Below are 19,384 nucleotides of genomic sequence, written 5' to 3'. Positions count from 1 at the left end.
TTCAAACCTTCATGCAAAATATATACCTACTGTGTAATGCTAGAAACAAAATCCACAACACTTTGCACTGAATTGTGAATTTAATCCTACCTGAAGATCTCCTTGAGCAGTTTGACCTGGTTGTCTGGGTATTTCTTTGCATTCTTCTCCTCTAAGAACGCCCTGGCATAAGCCATAGGCCCTGCATTCACCTGAAAGGGGAAGGTCAGGTGAGATAAACAAAGCACCCACATTCACACCAAAATCTGTATTTTGGAAGAATCCCCACCTTGACACTGACGCTGCCCTGTAGCTTCAGCTGGAGCCGGATCATGTCTACCTCCTCCATGTTGCAGAGCTGGTTGAGCTCAGAGACTTTCCGTGACATCTCATCAATGGCTACCTCAATCGGATTCATTTCTGTGCTCTGCTGCTCCACTACCTGGATACGCTTCTTTAGGTAGGGGAAGCTGGAACTCGCTGAAGAAAGAGAGAAATAACAATTCACCGGTCAGACAGATTCTACCTTATAGTTCCCTATCAGTCTGAACAACAGAAATGGTACAAACATATGTATGTTCTACTGTTTCTTTGTTCAAAGGGGGAAACTAATACTTACTGGTCAATATGGTGCGTCTCTTGCACTGCTCCTCCACGTCTCCATGTTTCTTCCCTGACAGAGTGAATGGCGTCTCAAACACAAAGCGGTTGATGTTGTGATGTCTCTCAAAATCAGTCCTTTTTTCCTGTTGTTCTTTCTCGTCCAAGTAGGGCACCACGTACGTCACCTGAATGTAGGCAAACTTGGGGTCCAGGTCTTTAGGATTGACCTGTTTTTAAAGGATGTTGAGCAAGCTATAGTGAATATGTTTGCAAAGTTATATATAATGCAATAATATAAGTTAGGCAATCATTCAGTTTTGATTATCTTAACAAATAACTTAACACAATAAACAGGTCAAATTCTGTAATTGACCTTATTGGAGTCTTGGATCATCTTGACATTATCAGCTCCAAACTTGTCGGAGTAGAGTTTGAGTAATCTCTGGGAGATTTCTGACAGTCCTGTCAGCTTCGGCTCTTTGTAGATGAACTCTTTGCTCTCCTCCTCCTCAAAGAAACCCTACCGGAACACACACACACACACACACACACACACACACACACACACACACACACACACACACACACACACACACACACACACACACACACACACACACACACACACACACACACACACACACACACACACACACACACACACACACACACACACACACACACACACAATTTAGCAAAGCATGCTACATGTATGGGTGTTTGTGTGTATGTAATGCAAGAATAAAATATAGATGATGTTGCTATATGCTGTATACGTGTCAGTCTGATTTTATGTTGCCCCCTGGTGGTTTCTTGAGTCGCTGGTTGTACACATAGGCCACAACAAAGTGTTAGAACAACTCAGCCCTAACAGGGTGCCAGTGTTAGGTTCTGGATGGGAGAGGTCAAAGGTCATTTTCAAAGCAGCATTGGAGTCAAATGTCAAAGGTGAATGAGGTTTAGCATCTTCCTGTCCACAGTTGCTGTTTGACATCAGCTCTTCTTAATGCTTGGGGAGTAAACTAAATTGTTGGAGATTATGGAAAGTAAAATGGACCACAGCAAGCTTGACACAAACCCTTCAAAGGGTAAGAGCAGTAGATGTTAATAGTGGTAGAAGGAGAAGAGAGGTAAAAGTGGTTAGCACTGAGGAAATTGGAAAATCAAAGACATACAAAACTTACCGCAATCTTGATATAGTATATAATAAAAAAATGGAAGAAAAGAGCAGACAGAGAAATTAAGGACACTGACTCAGTAAAGAAAATCTGGTCTCCTAATCTTCCCATCTCCATGCCTCACTGACAAGGCGTTGTATTGTTCTCCTCCTTTTTTCCAAGAGCGAGAAGGTTTCATATTCTCATTATCAGCTTTTTAAACTCTTTCTTCACTCCTGAGCTCTGAAATCCCTGCATAGAAATACAATCCCCTCATTAACACATAGGGAACTGTGTCAAGGATCCAAGTTCTTAAAAACCGAGCCAGAACCGCACAGTGCTTCTTAAAAGATAAAGCCAGGGATTCAAAGAAAGAAGAAAACGAGGGCACAATTCACCTTTTATAGAAAATATGCTCTCATCATTTCTAAAGAGAAAGTTTGGTTTTATTTGCAGATGTATTGAGATATTGGCATTGACGTCTGCTGCCTTGGTTTGAGACACACAAAGCATTGGAAAATGACACTGGAAAAGCTAAACAGCACAAAAAACGGTGTCCCATTGAAAAGAGGTCCCATAGGACATGTGTTGGCCAAGTTGTCGTTTGATAGCGCTTACAAGAGGCATACAGTAGTAGCACTACCAGGTTTACATTGATTTGTATGGCACAGTAAAGCAATGGAGACATCTGGTACCGGTAATTCTGTCTGTCAAATCTGTCAGCTGCAGAGTTTTAGTTACTGTTGTTCTGTTGTGGCATAAGAAACCATAGGTATGTTTTTAAAAGTGTGTACTGTTGCTCACCTGTCCATAGAAAGCTACACGGTAGTAGCGACCGAAGAGACGCTTTTCTGAGTTCACCACCTCAGTCACCTTGAGATAGGAGCGATGGATGTCATAGTACAGCTCTGACAGCCTCTGTTGGCACAAACAAACACACATGTAAGGCTAAACTCAATATGCAGACACACATACAAAAGTGAAAGGGTTAACAGTTACCTTAAAATCCCGTCTCTTTTCAAAGACGGCTATCACAGGTTTGTTGATGTCAGCGATGAGCTCGTGTCTCTCTGATTTCCACAGATAATCCACACACAACTCCAGCTGCTCTACCAGAGTGTCCTGCACAGTCCAGAAATGTTGGGAAGCATATAAGAGAGGAAAGGGAAACACAGTTCCTGCCATGCCATGAGCACATCACACTTTCTCAAACTGGCAACAATGGTTATGATTATAAAATGTTATTGTATAGAGCAAAACTTTTGTTCAAGATTAAAGGCAAACGCTGACCTCAGTATAGGGCGTGTCTTGTGTACCAGTGTCTTCCTTCATGGCACCCTCCTCTTTGACATTAGGGCTGATGCACATAAACGCTGCCCAGCCCATAGAGAACGACGCTGGGGTTTCAAAGGGTAAAAGGGCAGGTAAGTTCAACAGATATACACTTGCCATAAAAGCTTACACATTATTGCTAGTGTTCTGTTTCTTTTAAACATACAGATGCACAAAATGCATCCAACACATATTTCCTTGTATTAAAATACAAGAAGTTTTACACTGTTGTTACAGTCAAGCATTCCATTTTTGCACACTCAGACAAAAATTAAAAAACATCAAATGTGAGCGTGCTTCGTAACAAACCCCAGTGACACTGAACATCTCATCCAGTGAGACTTGAGTGAACAGCAAAGGTCAAACAGTGACAGTAAAAAACGATAACCTGACATAATCTCATATCATTAAGGCAAGAACAGTGGTCCTCAAAACATTTAACTACACAGTGTGGAAACCCTTATCCAACAATGGAGTAGTTAAGATTTGAACTGGTACCTGACAACTTGATGTCCCTTTAAACCATGTCCACCTTTCAGTATCAACACCTTTCACCCAGTTGCAAGTAGTTTAAACATCACTATGTTCTGCACTCCCAATCCCACCACCCAGCAGGCCCCAGGCGCACACACTCACTGTCTTGATCTCGGGAGGTAGTTAGTAAGGAGCTACAGTTATAGACAGGGCTTTCTTCAGGGGACACACTGGACATCCTGGCCTTGTCAGCTCTCCAGTAGCCTGTTTGGTAGGAGCGGAGGAGGAGGAGGAGGAGGAGGAGGAGGAGGAGGAGGAGGTTTACAAAGTTCATGTCCACTTGCTTTTGCCTTTTATGCGCAAGGACGAGGCTCATGAATCAGCCAAGCACACGGGCATGCTATGCTAAGCTATTGGCACACAGGCTCAGTGCGTAAAGTGCATGCGAAACTACGTCAGACAGGTGCAGCAAGAGATACACACATGCTGTACTCTAAATGAGGAAGCATGCACGCATAAGAACAAACACATTTGCAGATAGAGGAACATGAAGCACAGAGAAAATGAGTAGACTATCTCTTCTAGAAGTTGTGGATGGGAATGGTATTTGGATGCAAAGACAAATCTATACTATCCCACTTCATTCCCCATGAGTTCCTTATTAATCTGTGTGCTCACTTTAAGGCATACAAATCAACCCCCATGATGTGAAGGACTGAGAGTTGCAATGACCACGTTAGCAGAGAGAAAGAAAGGTTTGCGGATTGAAGGATGGCTGTGATCAAACTTTCTGGTTAAGAGTTACCATGTCTGCAAAGATGCACAAATGACAACAGCAATATCATAGCTCTGCGTATGCACAAATATTTGTGCATGCGCATTAACACACAAACCATGCTGCAAAAAGTAAAGTCAAAGCAGCAGCATGTGTGCACTAACCTCTCCTCTTCAACGATTCAGCAATCAGGGCCGAGATGTGGATGTAGCACATGGCAGCCTGAGGGAAAGTCAGAATCAATACCATGAAATGTAAGTAATACATCATTCTAAAAGCCTGAAGTTTGTGAAGTTTCTGAAGTAATTGAATCCGAAAAAAGGACAACGTTTATTACCTCTGAGAGATCCCCGTTGCGGACGTGAACCTTAGCCATGCTCTCCAGCCAGGTGCGTCGAAGCTCGGGTGTGCTGGCGTAGGAGTTGGCCAGACTGTACTGAAGATCTACCAGCATCTCTGGATCCTTCTCATGCTCCTTCATTTGTGCTGTGGCCATCAGAACGGTCCTGATCCGTTTGGTCAAGTCTTTCACCTCAGCAGGGAATGGAGTGTTCTGTAGGACACATATTACCAACGTTGATTATTTTAAGTACAGATGTAGAATGAAATACTACTATACAACATAATTATTGATGATAAAGTTACAATATAACACTTGTTCCACCTTGAGTGGTGCATCTCCGTTGGCAAAGTTATTGATGATAGCCAAGGACTGCTGAAATCTGGAGCCTCCAATGCCAGCATCTGCTATCAACTGGCTCACTGCCTTGATAACCTGAAGTGGTAAGGAGGAGCGTGGTTGTGAGGAAAATGTCACAGTGAAACAACACAATACTGATATTATACATTTGTACCACTAATTTGGTCTCACTGACCTGCAGATGTGAGCGGACTATAGACTTGCCCTTGGTAAACTCAAAGTTTTTTCTCATGAAAAAATACAGCAGGGCAGCTGCCTCCGTCTGGGTGGAGCTGGAACGATGGTTACAGCACTTGAGGATCTCATAGCATAGACAGCCGCACAGGTCTGCCTTACCCTGGAAGAATGCACTGGGGAACTACAGAAAGACAAAACCACGTGTCAGAAAAATTACAGTAATCTTCACGCAGATTTTATATGTGCACATGAGGTTTGCTGGACCTTTTGTACAAAGAGCCTGAGTCCAGCGAAGATGTGCCGTAGAGTGGTGGTTGATTGGTTGATCTGAAAGAAGAGCAAGTAGGTGTCCAGCACCTTCTTCATCAAAGCGTTTTGTCCATCATCCAGCAACAGCTGCTTCTGTATGGATGAATGTAAGAAGAAGAAAGCAGAAAACACAATTTACCATCAAAGTTTCAACTTTTTTTTCCAATTGAAAGCTTTCATGCAAATACTACTTCACTGTTTTTAAAACCACAGATTTGTCTAGCCACCAGGGTGCAGTAGAGTATAAATGGCTTGGTTTTGGTGTGCATGAAATGTGTTTTACACTGCAATTCATACTGGAGGATACACAACTATTTGTATTGTGCATTAGAATGATGGTAGCAGATATATAGAGAATACTACCGTTTCTTTTTATCAAGAAGCAGAAACAAAACATTTTTTAAAACTTTTTCATAGCCAAAATGTAACTATTATTAGATTTTTAAATAGTGTAATATACAGCCTTTTAAACAAATGAACAAATAAAAGGGCTAAAGCCATACATTTAAATGTATTTGTTTGCATTTGCATGTAATTGTCAAATCCAAAAACTGAAAGCAAAGTTAACACAATAAAACTAATGTAACATACTATAATATTCAGAGGCTTCACATCACAAATATATACACAATATATACTGCATGTACAAAGACAATACAAAAACAATAGATGACACAAACACTAAATATAGTTTCAGACCGTAAACAATGAAAGGACCACAAACCTTGTGATGGTGAACAAAGAGCTCCAGTACATCCAGCACAGTGAGCGACACCTCAGTGGACAAGTTTGCCTCAATATCTGTAGGACTCAGCGTGTCTCCATCCTGAATATTCCCATCTGGAAAGAGAATCAGACATAGAAATAACTCAAATCCATCTCAGTAACTTTACATTCCTCCAAGTCAAAATGTGTGTGAACGTGTCACTGTACCTGTCTCCATCATCTGCAGCAGTTTGGGGTTAGTGAGAGCATTCTTCCCCCTGATGATGGGCATAGTTTGGGAGCGAGCATGTCTGTGACCTTCCCCTCCAGATGATGCCATCCTGGAGGCAACAGCAGGGATCAGCAGCTAGTATCAATCACAGTGCTTGCACGTATTATTTAATACTTGTTTAAACTACACTGCAGCAAATGTGCGACAAAACCTAGTGGCAAGTGTAGGCCAACCACCTCCAGAGATTTTTCACATTTTAGTAGGCAGGTAAAGACCCATGTAGTTATCGGGAGTCTATTAACACATGGAGGTACAGAGACAGAGGGGGGCAAATCACTCAAAACACTGCAGGTATGAGGAGGGGCATGCTGAGAACACAGTCACAGTCTATAACATGGAAACACACAGTGGGTACATCAAAGATGAATATACACAGGACAAGAATGTATTTATCTAATAGCTGTAGGTTGTATTCAAATAATGTGGAGTCTCTTGTTATTTAGGAAAATGTTTACATTTTGTCAGCAGACAATCATTAGCATTAAGAACAATTTCAGTAACCAAAGACTCAGACTCTCATCATGGCTTAGGTGTTTTCCTGGTGGAGGGTTATTACCATTGTGGGAAGAGGCTTGAGTGTTGAGAGGACTGGGAGGGGTGGTTAGAGCCCTTCAGGGTGCCATTGGCGTGGGTGGACTGGGCCAGCTTTACTGCCGCTGCTAGCTTCCTGTTCACGAGCCAATCACATCAAAGCTAACATTAGTTAGTTTAGTCGTGACCATCATTGGTTAGTGTCGATCATTATCATCATTAGTCAGTTATATTATCTACGTGTGGCGTTGCTAATAGTTGCTCAAGCACGCCTGGAATCAATAAAGAATTGACATTATAGAGTGAATGTAAATACTTTGCAATACAGCACTATTTTTGCTACACTTTTGTGACCTTGTTACAGATTTCTAGCAACTAGGTCACACTGTAAAGCCAAATGCCAAAAGCATACAGGAGCTCCGATTTGACCTTGGTGCGATGGGAGCGGCTGGAGTCAGAGAGAAAGATCAAACAACTCATATAGAGAGGGAGGTCAGCCAGATGGAAAGGTTAGTGGCGTAGCAGAGTCAATGGTTTTAGTTTGCCATTAGTGTAATATTGTGTAAATGGTATATCAACACTTGGTAGGTTGTTAGTGGAGATTGGGGTTAGGTCAGTATTAATGTAGTAGACAGCAAGGAGATTAGGATGTATAGATATGATGAAACTAATAGACAGTTAAGCTGCAGCACAAATCAGCTTAGTAAATGGATTTCAACAAACAGATGTTCAACATATCGTATTCTCGTGGTGCTTAAATGAAGCACGAACGGGAACACGGCGGCTAATAAACACAAAGCAAGCGATGCTTTGGCCGGCCAAAAGAAAGAGGACACAACTACTGTGTAAGCCAATCAACACAACCGCCTCAGAGCCCATTAAGGAAACTCAATCAAGCCAAGCAGCATGTGGAGCCCGGCCAGTCATGAGGCAGGGTGAGGAGACAGAGGGCTACAAGGTGGACATGCAACATCAATGAGGAAAATGTGTTAAAGGATGTAAACTAACATACAGTGCCAGCATACATTTCCTGTTTATTTAGCATTTATGTCAATACAGCAGGGGTTACTTGATGCAACAGAACATCAATAATGTGCAGCCACACACACAGCATGCACAGGGAGGGAGGGGATGATGCATGCACTGTGGTGGGAATACTACAACAGCAAGGTTTGAACGTGGGGAAAACATTACCATTATTTGTTTGGGTCATGTAGTGTATATTGTGCATGTGCATGAGCGCGTGTGTATCTCGGCTAAAGTCTAAAATATGCTTACATTAAGGAGGTGAGGCTGCTTGCACCAACAAACAAACCATCAATAACTGTAACTACTGGCTAACCTAAAGGCCCCGATAACCTTCCACGAGCGCTGGAACCGAGGAAGAACACACCATTTTCTGCCAAATTCGGAACAATTTTGGTTATTTTACATGAGAGATTTCTGTGTTTTCTTTTTTGTCTGATCTCATCTCACCAGTTTGAAGAGGGTGGGGCTCTGTCAGAAAATGGTGAGGTCTTGTACGATCATGCACCATTTAGAATTTAGCAACATGTAATGACCAACTGATCACAGTTTGCTTATGCTGCCAGCCTGCTGTCAATCAATTTTGATCAAACCACATCCACACATTCCTGATGAAGCAGATGAGCAGTTTTGATCATTTTACTATTGCTTTTATCATGAATATTTAATTCTATAGAGAAATATTTAAAATTTGAAAACAATTTTTCAGGGGCATTAATGACTGGATTGTTGTCTGATAGGCTGACTGTCTGACTGTCTTCTTAACTTGCTGGCTGGCTTCACACTACTAGTATAATTCATCACTCCTGAACTTCAGTGGGTGCCCACACTGACTCAGCCAGGCCTCAAAGAGCTAACAGAGAGAGACTCTGAGACAGACACAGGCGTAAGACTGTGAATCCCCCATGGCCTGGTATTACAGACGAATGTTAAGTAGCTAGCAGCCCCAGACAGGCTCAACTACGTCTGAGAGCACTAGCAAGGCTTCCAGCTATCTTTATTCTGTTAATGCCTCCACACACAGTAAAGCAGTGTGTTCTTCCAGCCTTTTGTTGGCTTACATCTCAGCATCTTATTGCTGAAAGGAAAAGAGGGCTAATTTAATTAGCTGGGAGGAACCAGAAGATGGAGGAGTCGAGCGGTGCCAATGGCAAAGCTCCAGTAGGAGCACACACACACACACACACACACACACACACACACACACACACACACACACACACACACACACACACACACACACATACACATACACATACATACACACACACACACACACACACACACACACAATAACAACCCCCATCCTGTGCTTGCCAACTACTACAGTACAATATCCAGCAGTGCTTTTCTCTCAACAGCGAGATCCAGGAGTTTCAACCTCCCCCTCTCCTCCTTTTCTTCCCTCCCTTACCACTTCCCCTCTTGAAGCTCATCTCTGAGCATGCACACGCATATAGAACACATATTAGTATTTCTGCCCGACTGTGTCTGATTCATTTATTTGTTTGTGTGTGTTTGCACATACGTGTCTCCGTGGCTACATTTGCACATGTGTGCATTCATGTGTGCGCATGATTATATGAATTATGTATCAGTGGGGGAGTGTTGCAACCTTTGGCTGCGACATGTATGTTGAGTTAATAAGCTGTTTCCACATCTGCAGCATTACAATAAATGCATCTGAATGAGACCTTGGTCAGAGAAAGCAGAGGGGAGCAGAGACGAGCACAGACTCACCTGGCTATGTGGCGTTTTCCGAGGAACCTGAAGTGCTGAAGACACAGCCTGAAGAAAAGTAAAATGTAATATCTTTGGTGACAGGTGAAGGTTTGCTTGTTTTTAGTTGTTTTGTAAGTTAAGAACACAGGATAAATGAGGTGCATGGGATCAAACTGAGTCTAGATGCTGACACAAACAGGAAATACAGACAGTTAATTACTGCAACGTTCAGTGGATAGGGAGCTCACATTGGAATTTCAGTCTGTTTTGTTTTTCTTTCTTTTGCTGTGTCATTACTTTCATCTGTTCCCTTCTGGCTACGTTTTTCCCCCTTTTCTTCTCTCATCCTCACTGTCTGTCTCAATGTTTTTTTTGTATCTGTGTATCAGTATCATTAGTCAGCGTAAAAGGAGCCATGGTAACACTGCAACGATAAAAGAAAAGCACTTACTCCAGGATGTTAAAGAAGTCTGAGATCTCCTGGTGAATGGCCCTGTGCCAGTAGGACACCAGCACATCTGGAAACAGGTAAAAAAAGGCATCATGTCTCACACACACACACACACACACACACACACACACACACACACACACACACACACACACACACACACACACACAGCAGATTTCTTGAGGGCTATCAAGTGCCAATAATTCAATAATGGAAAAAAACTATCTAGTATGTTAGAAAGACACATGTTGTATAATAGCAAATATAATAACCAACTCCTGACTGGACTGTGTGAATCTTCCTTATGAATGTTGCTAAAATGTAATTCCTTACCCTCAGATATAGTTTTCATGATGTGCAAAAAGCACATGAGGAGACTGCGGGTCTCTGCCTGGTCCAGCTTGTCACAACGAGAACCGTAGCCTATGAGGGACTGCGGCCGAGCAAACTGAGGAAGAAATACAGTCAATGATATACTGTTAGTATTAGGGTTATTTTTTACGTAAATTTAAGGGTTTCAGCAAGCTGGAGGGAAATTTAGGTATAATGGGGATTTTAGGAGTTTTACTGCTTTCATGTCAACAACTAATGCATAAATAAACGTTTCAGCAATTCCCTTTAAAAACTGTATTCCAGGCAGGAGAAGGTTTGGCAACATCATTTATACCTGGGAAACAAAATTTACAGAACTTGTGACTGGACACTTCAGAAATGAAATATGAGAATTACTTATCTTTTTAAATATTAAGAGAGCTTGTTCTGGTACCAGTAAAGTTTGTAGCAGTGGATGTTGCTGGCAGCTGTATTTTGTAAAGTATTTTTTTTGCCTTTATTACATAGCATATGGAGAAGAAAGTGAGGAGAGTGCAGGTTACAGAGTTACATGTTTAGTCCTAAACCACCAGGACCTCTCAACTTCAGTATTTCTTTAGTTGGTATCATTTGGTTGGTAGCAGTATCCAACTCCACTAAAATGGAAGCCAATGGAAGTTTTTCTGCATACTCCTCTTTCAGAAATCCATATATAATGTAGAATTCATTATGAATGACTAACAATGAAGAAGATCCACTGTACATATCCAACATGTATTTATACAATTTAAGTTCTTCTGACAGATATGCTCTCTGTTCGTCTGCCAGAGTCAGAAATAAAGACCATATGGAGCGTGTCATAACACAGAACGTGATGTCTGTTTCTCTGCTTTCTTAACTCTTCTCTTTTCTCACCTTTTCACATCCATCCATCTTCTCACTGTTCCTGTCACTGTTGCTCGGGTTGGAGTCCACACTGATCAGAGAACCCCGAGAGTCGGCCTGGTTACCCGTGGCAACTGCTAAGGATGAGAAGGCTGGTGGACAGATGGAGGGGGAGGGGTGTCAGCATCAATGTCCTCATTCACACATTTTTATATAGACATCAGAAATACATATACAGCTACACACAGCTACCTGTGATGGAGTTCAGTACTTCTTTGGAAAATGAGGCATCTACAGAGTTGCCATGACGAGTAACAGGAATCACCCCTCCGGCCACTCCCCCTCCCACACTGAGGTCATCTCGAGAGCCCTGGTAGGGGTGCAGACAGGGGGAGGAAATATATTTTTTGTTACACCTGAGTCTTATTATTTTATGATCCAGGCTACAAACGTTGCCAAGACTTCAGAGACGAATTCACAACAGCACCCATGAGAGCGAGAGAACACAGGTCTCATGCAGTTCTCTCATGAAAATATGTATTTAACTCACAATATCCAGTTTTTATTACTATTCTTACTGATTTCACAATGAAAGTAAAAATTCAAAGTTACATTATAATCAACCGTTGCATTGCGGTACTTACACTTAAACTTGCAAGGTGATTCATGTACGGTTTTAATGAGCACACAATGTTTTGTTTACAGTGTGGTGGAAATCAAATAGAGGAGGACTGACAGAGAGCAGTCAGCAACACTGTAAATTTTAGGTGATTCCTGCGGTTACTGCAAACCTATAACAACTAAGGACAAGAGCCTGTGCTGCAAAGATTTGTCCAGCTTGGGAGTAAGTACAGAAAAGAAATTAAACTACAGTTAAAGGTCTAATTCAGGAACGAAAAAAATATCTTTTTTGTTAAAATTACAGCTTTAAAGCTTGTGTTGCTTGCACTAATGTGTGCTGGTGTCGGGTTGTGTTGAGAGTAAGTCAGGCATGGGGATTCTACCATGCCGGAAATCAGTGCAATTCAGGAGGTAACATGCCGTCATAAATAAAACAAGACCGATGTTGAATGTTTTCACCTTCAAACACTGCAGGGATATGTATGCCATTGCACACAGTCAATAAAAGCAGCACACAGAAAATCCATCATCATCTCTTACTTGGTCACTAGAAGTGAAGTAGATGGGGAAGAGGTCTCTGAGGAAGAATCGAGGCATGTTGTCCAGGATCAGGCCATACAGAGGCAAGTAGAGAGATGCAATCCTTGCCTGCTTTTCCTGCAGACAATGAAAGGGGAATTGCATTTTAAACATTTATGCATATTCTATAGGTGGTGACATTATGTTGTAATACCCCAACAAATCAACATGCTCTTTGATTTTTAATAAGCTAGTAATGATGTATTCAATATGCTCGCAAAGCCACTCAAAGTCCCCTTCTAATAAAAATAACACTGGGCCTCAGGAGAGTTCATTACTATTTAATTAATGTTGTGTTTAAGATTTGATGGTCTATATCTCTACGGTCTTTGGCTAATCTCTAGAAAATGTCAATGCAATTACACAATATTTAATACAGCCATTGTGGACTTTCATTAAATATGATTTTGCCAGTTTTATGCAGCCTCTGCACAACAGCCCTGCTGTTGACTTGTGGTTGGCAGTATTTGGTACTGTTTACCAGAGGGCAGATTACTGGCTCGCTCTGATCTGGTCACTTCCCAGCATTCATTAAGACCGTGTCTTTGCTGCTCACAGCTGCTACGAACAATCACATGTCAGTGTGTATGTGTTTGTATGAGTCACAAAGGAAGAATTCCTACTGTGAGATCATGACTCATTGTTCATGCTTTTTAGTTTCCTCCCGTGTAAACATGTGTTCTGGCTACCTTGGTGGCATAGCGTGCATCCAGGGAGTGTTTGGCCATTAGAGTCTTCAGGGTGGCCAAGGCTAGGTGTCTCAGGTCCTGCTCGTCCTGGAGTGCTAGCCCCAGTTCCCGTAGCAACAGGCCAGTCAGGAAGTGCTTCCTGCAGAACTCTCCGGTCAGGTTATACTCAGGCACCGACACTGAGGAGAGACAGCACAAATGATTCACATTTAAATGGAAATTAACTGACGTGCACGTGAGTTAAATAACGCTAATGCCAATATTTGCTTTCCATCAGGGAGTTAATTAATCCATTTCTAAATAAAATTCTGGTTAGAGTGAGCAAATAATGCGGCAAGCCAATTTTCCATGAATCTCATTATCATCATACCACTGTAGCAGACGCGCACCCCCCACACACACACACCCCCCCCCCCCCCACACACACACACACACACACACACACACACACACACACACACACACACACACACACACACACACACACACATATACACAGTAGCAGATTCAACATTACAAAGGAATGAGTGAACATATTTACCATGAGTACTTTGTGGCTCTGGGGATGCATGGTCTGACATGGACAAATAGTCAGAGAGAATGACAGAGAGAGAAAGAGAGAAAGACAGAGGGTTAATAGACAAATGAGAGTGAGAGCTACTTGATGTATGATTGTTACCACATTAACACCGAACAACAGGGTTTGACCTGGGCTCTTACCGGTGATGCGAGCAGAGGGTAAGGGCAGGCTGAGAGGGATGTAGTGTTCGTGGTTACACACCTCTCTCAAGAATTCGAACTTCAGCTCACACAAGACCTATCAGACACACAAAAATTAAAATCCAGAATAAAGTCAAAGTAAGCTGAAGTAATAAATCAATTTTGTTTCCCTGAAATTCCAAATTAGTTTTTACCTTGCTGTCAGTAGCAGTGATCATGTTTATATAGTTGCTAATCAGTTTGAACGTGAAGCCTCTGTCCATGAGAGTAAAGCAACGCTGCAAAGAGACAGACAGAAACCGGAGATCAGACCAGCTAATAATACAGTGAGAGATAGATAATTTAATACAGGAATCAATAGGCAACAATTGTAAATGGAAACGATTTTCATTTGCAGACTGTTTAAAGAATTTGTATGGATCCCTCCCTGAGCAATATACAGTAAGCTTAATAGCACAGTTCCCTTCACATGTCCCACAGCATAAGTAACCTGTCTATTTATTATAGCCATTAGACACATTTTGAACCCACCTTGACAAAAGCTGCTACAGCTAAGTTGGCACTGCGTGTCTCTTCTGCCAGGTCTTTGTTCTTCCAAAAAATGTGTTCGGACACCGTCTCCACCAGGGTCTCCACACGACTCAGGTAGGAAGAGGGGAAACGCTGCGGCCTCGGAAGCTGCAGGAACACAGAGTCAGCATAACGTATTAATGAACTATGTGCCAGCTCAGTTTATACAAACGAAAAGGAACTATAACCGAACCGAGAATAATAAGTGGTTACAAAATGCGATGTTTTCAGGAATGGGGGAATTTGGAGTATGCCACCTTACCTTCGTCTTGTCAGAGTCGACCAAATTTTGGGCCATGGACTTGATAATCAGCTCAAAGAAGAACCAGGAGAACTGAAACCAGGAGAGGTAAGCAAGGTCAATCTTGTTTCAGAGGGCATATACATGAGTTTTGCACTGATTTACTTTTCTCTAGGACCTTAGAGGCACAAACAACAGTTTCAGTAATTATTCAGTTAAAGTTTTCCATTTCAGAATAAATAAACTGAAGAGTAGGTATGAGAGAGACAAACCTTCAGGACATTCCTGACTGCTGCCTGCTCATTGCTCTTCAGGTCAAAGGTCATCCCCTTAGCCAGCTCCTCGTGAACTGTCCTGAAGCCGTGGGCCTCTGACTTGAACACATACTACACACAGAGAGAAGGTGAACAGAGTCAGAGGTACACACGCATACATAGTAGGGCTGCAGCATGCAACAAAATTCCCCACTCAGATGCCAGGTTTATTGCAGTTCACGGTCTGTAGCTGCAACATATAGTCGATTGAAAAAAATGGCAATTATTTGGATAACTGCTTAATCGTTAAATTAATTCTTCAAGGAAAAATGCCTACAAATTTGACAGTTCTCAAATAAGATGATTTGCTGCTTGAATGATTTGTTGGAAAAAACCAAACATTTAATGAGTTGCAGCCCCAGTCCTAACCTCTAGCTCACCAGGGTGCCCCAATTTGCTGGTTATTATCTAGATTAATCTATTCGTCGTTTGGTCGAGAAAATGTAAAAAAAATAATGAATATTCAGATGTCTCATCCAAACCAACAACCCAAAACCCCCAAATATTCAGTTTTTAATGGTACAAAACAGAGAAAATTCCAATTGGGAAGCTGGAACTGGAGAATATTGGGCATTTTTTAGAAGAAAATAATGGGTTATCAAAATTCTTGCTGATTAATTTTCTAGTCAATTCATTGTTTCAGAACTAATATGCACACATTCACAAATAACCACTAAAACTGGAACAAGGGAAAAAAATGTAATATCTTGTGCACGGTTTGATTCAAATAATAGTACTGCAGACTACTCAATTCATACCACAGTGAATTCAACCATCCCCCCCCTTTCCCATTGAACACACACACACACACACACACACACACACACACACACACACACACACACACACACACACACACACACACACACACACACACGTTCACACATACACACACTCAGCAGTTTAAATTGGGCACCACTACTACTGTACATCATGCCAATCTGTTACTATGGCAACCCCAGTTCCATTAGCTCTGCTAGTCCTCTCCTCTTACCTCCCACCATTCGTCTCTGCCACTACCTCTTCAAGCGCTGCAGTTTTCCATCACTGTGGCCAACATCAAACAGGTCTTGTGGTTTCTCCTGCTCTCTTCTCTAATTCTCTGACTGATTTTTCCCCCCTAAACAATCATGCCTTGTGTTTCTGATTGAGCCGGCTGAATGTCCTAGTTTGCCTCCTACTCAATCACCCTTTCTTCTCTTCTTCTTCTTCCATTCTTCACAATTTTGTGTGTGTGTGTGTGTGTGTGTGTGTGTGTGTGTTTGCACAGTGTTCTGGGCACGCGGCCCTAGCCACACTCCTGCTGGTCCAAACACACACACACACACACACACACACACACACACACACACACACACACACACGCATATAAACACATAAAGCCCCCTTTTCTATTTTTTCCCTCAGAAACTAAATAGTCTGTGCAGAGACTCCACTCCTTAATGGAAAACAACAGCCTTCAAATCTATCATATGATCTTCCTGAGCAGACACATCCATCACTGTTGGAAGGAGAACTGCACGCACACCACGCACAGCATCTTCTATGTCATTATACCTTGATATAGGAGTGCAGGTAGTGATCCAGGTTTTCTTCATGGCACTTTGCTACAATGTGGACCAGCACTCTGCAGACACAGGACAACACCAACAAATTATTTTATTTATTACAACCTTCATCCTTAAACATTGACAAAAAGCTTTGTTTCTTTGTTTCTCTTCAAAAGCAGGCAGAAATTGTTTTTATCAAAAAAAATCGTATGATAAAGTCATAAATTAACAATAAAAATGGGATGTAGTGTTCTGAACTGGAATTTTAGTGCAGTTAAGTATTTATTTTTATTTTTTATAAATTAGGTGCTTTCCTCACTGTGTGCTTCACCACATCTGCTGAGCCCTCACCCTGATGTGAACCCAGTTGTTATGGACATTGTAGTACCACAACCTACCTGGTGGTGGCAGTGGTGACCTCATCGTCGTCATTCTGAGTCAGGACCTTGAACAGCTGGTTGAAGAGCACTGGCAGAAATCGGATGATCACTGGGATTCTCTCCATACTGAGAAGACCCTGGAGAAGGGTGGAAGAGAGGAGGAGGAGGAGGAGGAGGAGGAGGAGGAGGAGGAGGTGGTGGAGAATGTGAAGGGTGGAAATAAATAAGAAACATCAACTATAAAGAGCGAATTTAACAGTGATCAGGACTTAAGCCCTTGGTTTTTGTCTTAGTCATAATACACGAGGGGATATAGTGCCTTTTCTCTGACCTTCAGGCAGTTGATGAAGTTGGAGGTAGGAGATTGTGAGAGGTCCAGCTCTCTCTTTTGGCACTGCTGGAAGAATCGGTTCAGGTGGGGGTCCTGGCACAGAAAGAAGAACCCATGAATATCAGCAGTTAGCATCTGCTATAAGACTTAATGGACTGGTTCCTTTTTATAGAACCAGTGTGTAGGATTCAGAGGCATCTAGCGGCGAAGTTGAAGACTGCAATCATTTGAATACTGCTCATCTTTCTAAGAGTGTAGAAGAAACTACAGTGGCCGCGAAACATGGTGGTTCAGCATGGTGGCCTCTGAGGAAGAGGACTCACTCCCTCTAAGGTAACGAACTCACAACTTATGAGATGACTATACACTAATGAACACTAGACACTAATGAAAACCTACCTATCAATATCATATTCAATGCAAGTTTATTGTGACTGTTGACATGTGATCGTTTTTATTTATAATTTTTTTAGTGCTTCTTTGCCTTTATGAGTTAGGACAGCTGGAGCATGACAGGCAAGGGGAAAGAGAGTGGGTCACATGAAGAAAAGGGCCACAGAACGGACTCAAACCCATGGCCACAACAGCAAGGACCCAGTCTTGCTACATGGGGCACCAGCTCTACCAGGTGAGCTACCAGGGCACCTTGTGACACGTTCTTTAGGCAGACAATTGTACAATAGCAAGTTTTGTTGTTCTGTGTAGTGAAAAAGGTACCAAGAACATCAATTTCCATGTTTTTATATCATCTTGAGAGCAGGGTTTCCTCTTGAGCTTTTTGAAATGACAACATGAGTTTATATTCTTTATTACTTTAGAAGCCCATGAATGGATTTACTTTTTATATTTATTTTTTATTATTTATTCTTATTTTTAATTTGTCTATAAAAGCATTTTTAAATGTCCTTTATAAATCTGTGTATTTAATTTGTCTTTTATAAAGTAAGTGCAAGTAAAACTAAACATAGGCTGGTCTAATTTACAACCCACCAGCCAATCAAGATATTGCTGTGCAGCGCTCCAAACATCCTCTACTAGCAAACTGGAAACAGACCGTGCCATTTCTTCGTTTCATGTCTCACACTACATAAGAGGAAGTTACCACTTTTACCATCCATTAATGCTGATTGTGCATCTTGGGCTCACAGTGCATTTGTTTATATAGTTTACATGCTGTATAATTTGTTTAGGACATCTAATGGTCATTTTATGTCAATTTCATAGTTCCACTTAAGCAGACGCCATTCATTTTAATTCTGCCGGAGAAAGCTGAGATGGAACAGCTCAGAAAATTAAAATGGCAAATCACCACAATGTTCCAACCGACCATCCATTTTCTATACCAATTATCCTGTTCAGGGTCATGTGGAGCTATAACATATTCCAACATACATTACCAGTATCAAGTATCAGTAAGCCAGTAGAAACAAAGAAAGCGGGGAGAGGCTGCAGAAACCCAGTTTATCTGGTCTTACCTGAGTATATACTGTGGAGACAACATTGGTGGACACTTTGAAGATAGCTTTTCCTCCATCGACCCATTTCACATCTGCTCCATTCTATAAAAAGAAAAGACAGCTTGAGTCTTACACTGGGGAAAAAAAATCACATGCTCAATATCCCTTTTTTCTCACAAATTCTCATAAAAAATAAATATTTTTATTATTCAGCACCAGAATTTTTAATATTTATACTCCCTGTGCACTCCTCCCTCCCTCCCTCTTTCACTTTCCTTTCTCCTTCCTCCTTCTCACCTTGGTGTTGCTGGCTTCCTTGATGGCCAGGTACCCGGGCGGCAGGTTACAGGAGACAGAGATGCTGAACTCCTGAGATGACAGACGACCTTCTTTGAGGAGAGGCAGCCAGGAATACCCCACTAAAAAAGGCACAGGCAAATAAACAGAGTCATGAATAGTGGACAGGACCAATCACAAAATGTACTGCTGCATAACAAAAGGT

The 19,384-nt window shown here is 41.8% G+C and overlaps 1 protein-coding gene across 8 annotated transcripts in view; it reads right to left on the bottom strand.

Annotated features, from left to right (window-relative positions):
- Nucleotides 1-19,384, bottom strand: part of dock10 (dedicator of cytokinesis 10) — a 65,626-nt gene that overhangs the window by 2,430 nt on the left and 43,812 nt on the right. For 4 of the 8 annotated variants that reach the window (XR_007884605.1, XM_051399173.1, XM_051399168.1 and 1 more), the window contains exons 21-54: nucleotides 19,180-19,301; nucleotides 18,901-18,984; nucleotides 17,426-17,518; nucleotides 17,113-17,231; nucleotides 16,722-16,791; nucleotides 15,123-15,236; nucleotides 14,872-14,943; nucleotides 14,571-14,717; nucleotides 14,234-14,317; nucleotides 14,040-14,136; nucleotides 13,861-13,893; nucleotides 13,320-13,498; nucleotides 12,592-12,708; nucleotides 11,683-11,800; nucleotides 11,461-11,582; nucleotides 10,567-10,681; nucleotides 10,234-10,300; nucleotides 9,801-9,848; nucleotides 7,060-7,170; nucleotides 6,440-6,552; nucleotides 6,231-6,346; nucleotides 5,462-5,599; nucleotides 5,196-5,378; nucleotides 4,985-5,095; nucleotides 4,658-4,873; nucleotides 4,485-4,542; nucleotides 3,708-3,809; nucleotides 3,030-3,145; nucleotides 2,739-2,861; nucleotides 2,544-2,657; nucleotides 956-1,102; nucleotides 599-809; nucleotides 269-459; nucleotides 91-191 (exon numbers count right to left, since the gene is read on the bottom strand). Coding sequence is in view for 7 of the 8 variants with exons in the window: in XM_051399173.1 (XP_051255133.1) it covers nucleotides 91-191; nucleotides 269-459; nucleotides 599-809; nucleotides 956-1,102; nucleotides 2,544-2,657; nucleotides 2,739-2,861; nucleotides 3,030-3,145; nucleotides 3,708-3,809; nucleotides 4,485-4,542; nucleotides 4,658-4,873; nucleotides 4,985-5,095; nucleotides 5,196-5,378; nucleotides 5,462-5,599; nucleotides 6,231-6,346; nucleotides 6,440-6,552; nucleotides 7,060-7,170; nucleotides 9,801-9,848; nucleotides 10,234-10,300; nucleotides 10,567-10,681; nucleotides 11,461-11,582; nucleotides 11,683-11,800; nucleotides 12,592-12,708; nucleotides 13,320-13,498; nucleotides 13,861-13,893; nucleotides 14,040-14,136; nucleotides 14,234-14,317; nucleotides 14,571-14,717; nucleotides 14,872-14,943; nucleotides 15,123-15,236; nucleotides 16,722-16,791; nucleotides 17,113-17,231; nucleotides 17,426-17,518; nucleotides 18,901-18,984; nucleotides 19,180-19,301 (3,952 nt within the window). In the remaining variant the exon portion in view is untranslated. The remainder of the gene's footprint in view (nucleotides 1-90; nucleotides 192-268; nucleotides 460-598; nucleotides 810-955; nucleotides 1,103-2,543; nucleotides 2,658-2,738; nucleotides 2,862-3,029; nucleotides 3,146-3,707; nucleotides 3,810-4,484; nucleotides 4,543-4,657; nucleotides 4,874-4,984; nucleotides 5,096-5,195; nucleotides 5,379-5,461; nucleotides 5,600-6,230; nucleotides 6,347-6,439; nucleotides 6,553-7,059; nucleotides 7,171-9,800; nucleotides 9,849-10,233; nucleotides 10,301-10,566; nucleotides 10,682-11,460; nucleotides 11,583-11,682; nucleotides 11,801-12,591; nucleotides 12,709-13,319; nucleotides 13,499-13,860; nucleotides 13,894-14,039; nucleotides 14,137-14,233; nucleotides 14,318-14,570; nucleotides 14,718-14,871; nucleotides 14,944-15,122; nucleotides 15,237-16,721; nucleotides 16,792-17,112; nucleotides 17,232-17,425; nucleotides 17,519-18,900; nucleotides 18,985-19,179; nucleotides 19,302-19,384) is intronic. The other 4 variants (XM_051399171.1, XM_051399175.1, XM_051399176.1 and 1 more) reach the window with 4 other exon arrangements.

This window comes from Dicentrarchus labrax, unplaced genomic scaffold (genome assembly GCF_905237075.1).
Source record: "Dicentrarchus labrax unplaced genomic scaffold, dlabrax2021, whole genome shotgun sequence".
NCBI lineage: Eukaryota > Metazoa > Chordata > Actinopteri > Moronidae > Dicentrarchus > Dicentrarchus labrax.
The sequence above is the reverse complement of the archived record's forward strand: the minus strand, read 5'-3'. Positions and strand labels throughout refer to the sequence as shown.